Source organism: Bison bison, unplaced genomic scaffold, assembly GCF_000754665.1.
Source record: "Bison bison bison isolate TAMUID 2011002044 unplaced genomic scaffold, Bison_UMD1.0 scf7180017864299, whole genome shotgun sequence".
Taxonomy (NCBI): domain Eukaryota; kingdom Metazoa; phylum Chordata; class Mammalia; order Artiodactyla; family Bovidae; genus Bison; species Bison bison.
Window position 1 is genome coordinate 4,592,576 of NW_011494871.1, and position 5,535 is coordinate 4,598,110.

The 5,535-nt window shown below is 43.7% G+C and overlaps 1 protein-coding gene across 1 annotated transcript in view; it reads right to left on the reverse strand.

Moving 5' to 3' along the window:
• The window catches only part of FLT3 (fms-related tyrosine kinase 3), a 53,439-nt gene that overhangs the window by 39,488 nt on the left and 8,416 nt on the right, over nucleotides 1-5,535 (reverse strand). The window contains exon 3 of the mRNA XM_010851220.1: nucleotides 4,147-4,262. Within this exon, the coding sequence (XP_010849522.1) occupies nucleotides 4,147-4,262 (116 nt within the window). The remainder of the gene's footprint in view (nucleotides 1-4,146; nucleotides 4,263-5,535) is intronic.

Below are 5,535 nucleotides of genomic sequence, written 5' to 3' on the forward strand. Positions count from 1 at the left end.
TTTTTTTTTAAAGAACGCTAAATTTCAATCTTCTTCCTTATAATCAATTCTTTTAAAAGACTATAATACTTTTATATATATATATATGCATATCAAAGATATACAAAGAGTAAATTTTGAAGCATAATAAATAAAAATGAAGATCTATGGATCCATGCTCTACTTAATAATTGCAATAATCATAAATACCTTTGAATCTACTTTTGTGTTTCTCTCCATGTCTCAACCCTAGGTTAATTTTATCCTGAATTTTGTGTTTGTCATTTTCAAACTTTAAAAAATGTCTGTATCACATAGATGGGTGGCCCCAGACAGTATATTGGTTTGTTTGCTTGTTTCTGGGCTTCAACATGTGCAATCACTCAATATGCAGTCCTTCACAATTTCAGTTATTTATCCAAACTTATTTTTAAGACTCATCCATGGTTATGTATGCATGTAGCTATGCTTAATTCAAAACTCTTGATGAAAGGGAAAGAGGAGAGTGAAAAAATTGGCTTAAAACTCAACATTCAGAAAACTAAGATCATGGAATCTGGTCCCATCACTTCATGGCAAATGGATGGGGAAACTGTGACAAATAAACAAAATAAAGTGAGAGACTTTATTTTGGGAAGCTCCAAAATCACTGCAGATGGTGACTGCAACCATGAAATTCAAAGATGCTTGCTCCTTGGAAGAAAAGCTATGACCAACCTAGACAGCATATTAAAAAGCAGAGACATTTCCTTTGCCAACAAAGGTCCATCTAGTCAAAGCTTTGGCTTTTCCAGTAGTCATGTATGGATGTGAGAGCTGGACTATAAAGAAAGCTGAGCACCAAAGAATTGATGCTTTTGAACTGTGGTGTTGGAGAAGACTCTTGAGAGTCCCTTGGACTGCAGGAGATCCAACCAGTCCATCCTAAAGGAAATCAGTCCTAAATATTCATTGGAAGGACTGATGCTGAAGCTGAAATTCCAAAACTTTGGCCACCTGATGCGAAGAACTGACTCATTTGAAAAGACCCTGATGCTGGGAAAGACTGAAAGCGGGAGGAGAAGGGGACGACAGAGGATGAGATGGTTGGATGGCATCACCGACTCAATGGACACGAGTTTGAGTAAGCTCCGGGAGCTGGTGATGGGCCGGGAAGCCTGGTGTGCTGCAGTCCATGGAGTCACAGAATCAGACATGCCTGAGTGACTGAACTGAACTGAACTGCTGCTTAATTCATTTTGCTACCACTACCTTGTGTTCCACTGGTGGATATATCACAGTCTACTGTTCCATTTTCTTGTAGGGGACATTTGGGTGTTTCTTGTAGTTTGAATCACCAACAGTGGTCCTATGAACATCCTGTGCATTTCTACCAAGACAGGTGTGTACATTCCTTTAACAATAGACCTCGGAGTGCAACTTCTGATCCCTACGGTGTGGATCCACGCATAATGACGATTTGTTTCCAACCATCCGGTGGGTATAAAATCATATCTCATTGTGGTCTTTTTTAAGATAATTTAAAATTTATTTATTTTATTATTTATTTTTGGCTGTGCTGGATCTTGGTTGCTGAGCAGGCTTTTCTCTAGTTTCAGCGAGTGGGGCCTTCTGTCCAGTCCTGGTGCATGGGCTTCTCCTTGCGGTGGCTGTTCTTGTTGCAGAGCACAGGCTCTAGAACATACAGGCTTCAGTTGTTGTGGCTCCTCAGCTCTAGGGCATAGGCTCACTAGTTGCGGTGCACAGGCTTAGCTGCCCCAAGGCATGTGGCATCGTCTCGGATCAGGGACCGAACCTATGTCTCCTGCCTTGGCTAGTGGATTCTTATCCACTGAGCCACCAGGGAAGCCCTTCATTGTGGTCTTAATTTGCATGTCTCAGCTATTAATTTAATATGTTTACTATATAGTGAAATATCTACTCGTGTCTTTTACTTTTCTACTAGTTTTTTTTCTTATTGATTTATAGAAGTTCTTTACATATTATGACTATTCAATCTTTGTTGATTATGTAAATTACAAACATCTTTTCCTATTGTATCATAGTTTTTACTATCTCTTCCTGTAGCTTCTGACCAGTGGTCCCAAGTCTACCTTCTAGAGCAATTTTTTTTTTTAAGTGAAGCTTTGCTTCCATGGGAAAATCTTTCCAACATTTAAAACCATCCTGAGGTTAAGGAAGACCACTGCCATTGAAGATGTTTTTAACTAGTTAACCCAGGTTTCCTGATGCACATCAGAAGAATTTCCTTTACGTTACACTGCAATCAATCTTCTGCTTTCCTCAAAATATTTCCTTTTCTTTGCTAAACATTCTTAATTCCCTTAGCTTCTCCTAACGTAAGGAATTCCAAGATTTTCACTATCCTGGTGGCTCTGTTTTGTCACTGTTCATCTGCAAAAATGTAGAACTGTAAATAGTAATTTTCCATGAATTTTCTTAACCCAGACATTACATTTTTGTGAATGCTGCCAAGGTTCAGATTTCCTTTTTTAGCAACCATAACATACTGTTGGTTAATACTGAACTTGTGGTTCACTAAACCCTTTCCTCTTTTTCGTGTTGACTGCTGCCAAGTCTACTCCACCTGATTTTTTTGAATCCCACCACCCAGCAGCACCGTTAAAAACAGTTGCAACTTACTTGAATGATTGTTGTGCTATTTTTATATTGTAAATCTTTTTCTTTTCATTTGTACATTGTAAATCTTAAGTGAAAAAAAGTTGCCCTAAGTATAATAAAGACAGCAGACACACATTTACTTTATACAAATTCAACACTTGGCAAAAAACAGAGGGAAAGAAAGAGAGAGGAAAAAATCTCTCATTCTCTTCCAACGTGAGGGCTTCCTGTCTCACAGAGTGGAGTGCAGGACTAGGGAGGGGTCAGGAACAAGACTAAAATCAAAGAGCAATGAGAGGTACCTCTTGACTTTTGACCTTCTAGGGCTCTGGCTCTTTACATATCAGAGTAATTGCCGGGCTTTTCAAAACAAACGTTGACAGATTTTGACTTTGCCTGGCTTTTGCCTGACAGGCTGACTTTGGAGCCTAACACCGTGTCCCCAGCCCCGTTCAGATGAGCCTTGTGGGAGTCTAAATGGCTCTGCTGTTTGCAGCTCTAACTGCAAGACCCAGGGCAGGGAGGCTGGGAGTGCAGACCTGGCCAGGCTCAGCCTCCGGTCGTTGAGCCCCGCACCGCTATGGGCCGGGACACACAGGCACTGCACCCTGCAAGTCACACCAAAGTGCAGCCAGGGAGCCTGATTTACAGTGGATGAACCAGAGCTTCTGGAGTGCTGCCCTGGCCCCTAAAGGCAGCGGGACCCATGTGAACGCACCACTTCTAGCCCCGTTTGTCATGTGGGGTAAACCATGGTGGGGGGGCGGTACAAGGCTGAGTCTGCACAACCTCCAGGCCTGGCAGAACTTGGTGGAGAGAAGGAGAAGCCAGAAGACATGCCAGAGGTGGTTTTGCCAACTGCACAGCTGTGTCCCCGTCCTCCCCTGGCCCCCCAACACCCGGGGTGAGACCCTCTGCCTTGCTCCTGATGGTCTGCATAGCAATGGGAGCATTGCAATGAACACAGCAGCTGCCAGCTCCGTATGGTTATTTAAATTCAACTTTCAATCAATTAAGATGAAATAAAGTGACAACTTTGGTGCCCAGTCACACTGGCTATATTTCAAATGTTCACCAGCCACCTGTGGCCAGTGGCTACCTTGCTGGACAGAGCAGACACAGACATTCTCATTGCCTAAGCTTGTGCAATCCTGTGAGATATGTCTGTGTAACCCCATTTTACAGATCAAAACACTGAGGCTCAGAGAAGATACCGTGACCCGCCCAAAGCGGTCACATCAGATCCAAACTAAGGACTCAGGTCTTCTGACTCTAAGGTCAAAATGCTTTTCACTTCTTCCTTGTCATCTGTCCGTCAGTGAAAAAAAATGGGGAGCCCTAAAATAGAGGTTCTGAAGAGCGCTCACCCTCAGTCTGTGGGTCACAGCAGAGTCTCAATAGGCGATGGGGGAGGTTGAAGTGAGTTCAATTAATTCAGCCACATGTCGAGGGAAACCTGGTTAAACTGGGGCACCTGGTAAGAGCTCTTAGATTCCAACCACCCCTTTAGAATATTGAGAAAACCTAGGAGCAAATGGCACTTACTTCTTAGACTCACTGTAAACAATACTGTGTAATTGGTAGCTGCACTCTGAATCAAAAGTCGGTATTCTCCAGCTTGGGTTTCTGTCATTTTCAAAATGACCATGGAAAAAACTCCTCTGAAACACAAGAAAGAGAACTGGTTAATCTGGAAAACGTGTGAAACAAAAACCATCAAATTTCACACTGAGTCAGAAGGCAGTTGGGCAGCTCTGGTTCATCTCCGTGGAGAACAAAGCTCCTATCCTGCGCCCGACACTCAGCTTGGGCCTTGTTAGTTTGACCTTGACTTTGATCCGGTCCCTCCCTGGGGAGTGAGCGCCTTCACCTCATGCTACCCAAGCCCCTTGGAGGAAAAACTCCTGCCAAAACCATACAGACTTGGTGGGATGCCTTCCTTAGTAGCAGGGCAGCATTCCTGCCAACGACAAAGCATCCTCCATAGGCTTGTCTGCCAGTCACCTGGTCACATGCCTTGGTGCCCCGTTTGCAGAACCACATGATGGAACAAGCAAGATGTGCTGAGACTAAAAATAGTCTGTTTTGTGCCCTATCCATCCAGAGGGAAGAATTCAAGTAAAATCAGACACAAAGCATTTTCCTATGAGATAATAATTACACTGATACATCACATGGATGTAAGGAGAGAGATGTCTCAATGTGAGTATTTCTAAGTTTTCAGATACTTGGTAAAGATCAATCTGCCTAGGGGCCTTCGTTTCCCAGGTGGCACTAGTGGTCAAGAACCTGCCTGCCAATGCAGAGGATGTAAGAGATGTGGGTTCAATCCCTGGGTCAGGAAGATCCCCTGGAGGAGGGCATGACAACCCACTCCAGTATTCTTGTCTGGAGAATCCCCATGGACAGAGGAGCCTGGCGGGCTACAGTCCATAGGGTCACAAAGAGTCGGACACAACTTAGCGACCAAACAACAAATATGTATTTTTTGCTCATGCAGGTGTTTTGACATGTTTGCTTTCTTTCTCTGAACTCTTCACATTCCTAGTACCATGTGTGAACTCTTGGGTATCTCATACAAAACTCTGAGACGGTTATCAGATCTGTCTGGTTATGAGTCTGAGGGCAGATTTAATTTCTGTGTGAGTGTGTGTGTGCACGCGCGTGTGTGCTCAGTTGTGTCTTGACTCTGTGACCCCCTGGACTGTAGCCACCAGGCTCCTTTGTTCATGGGATTCTCCAGGAAAGAATACTGGAGTGGGTTGCCATTGCCTTCTCCAGGGCATCTTCCCAACCCAGGGATCGAACCCGTGTCTCTTGTGTCTCCTGTATTGGCAGGCCGATTCTTTACCACTGTACCACCTGGGAAGCCCTTAATTTCTGTAACTCTTTGCTATGGAGAAGTTGCTAAAAATGTCTTGGTACTAGGTTAAC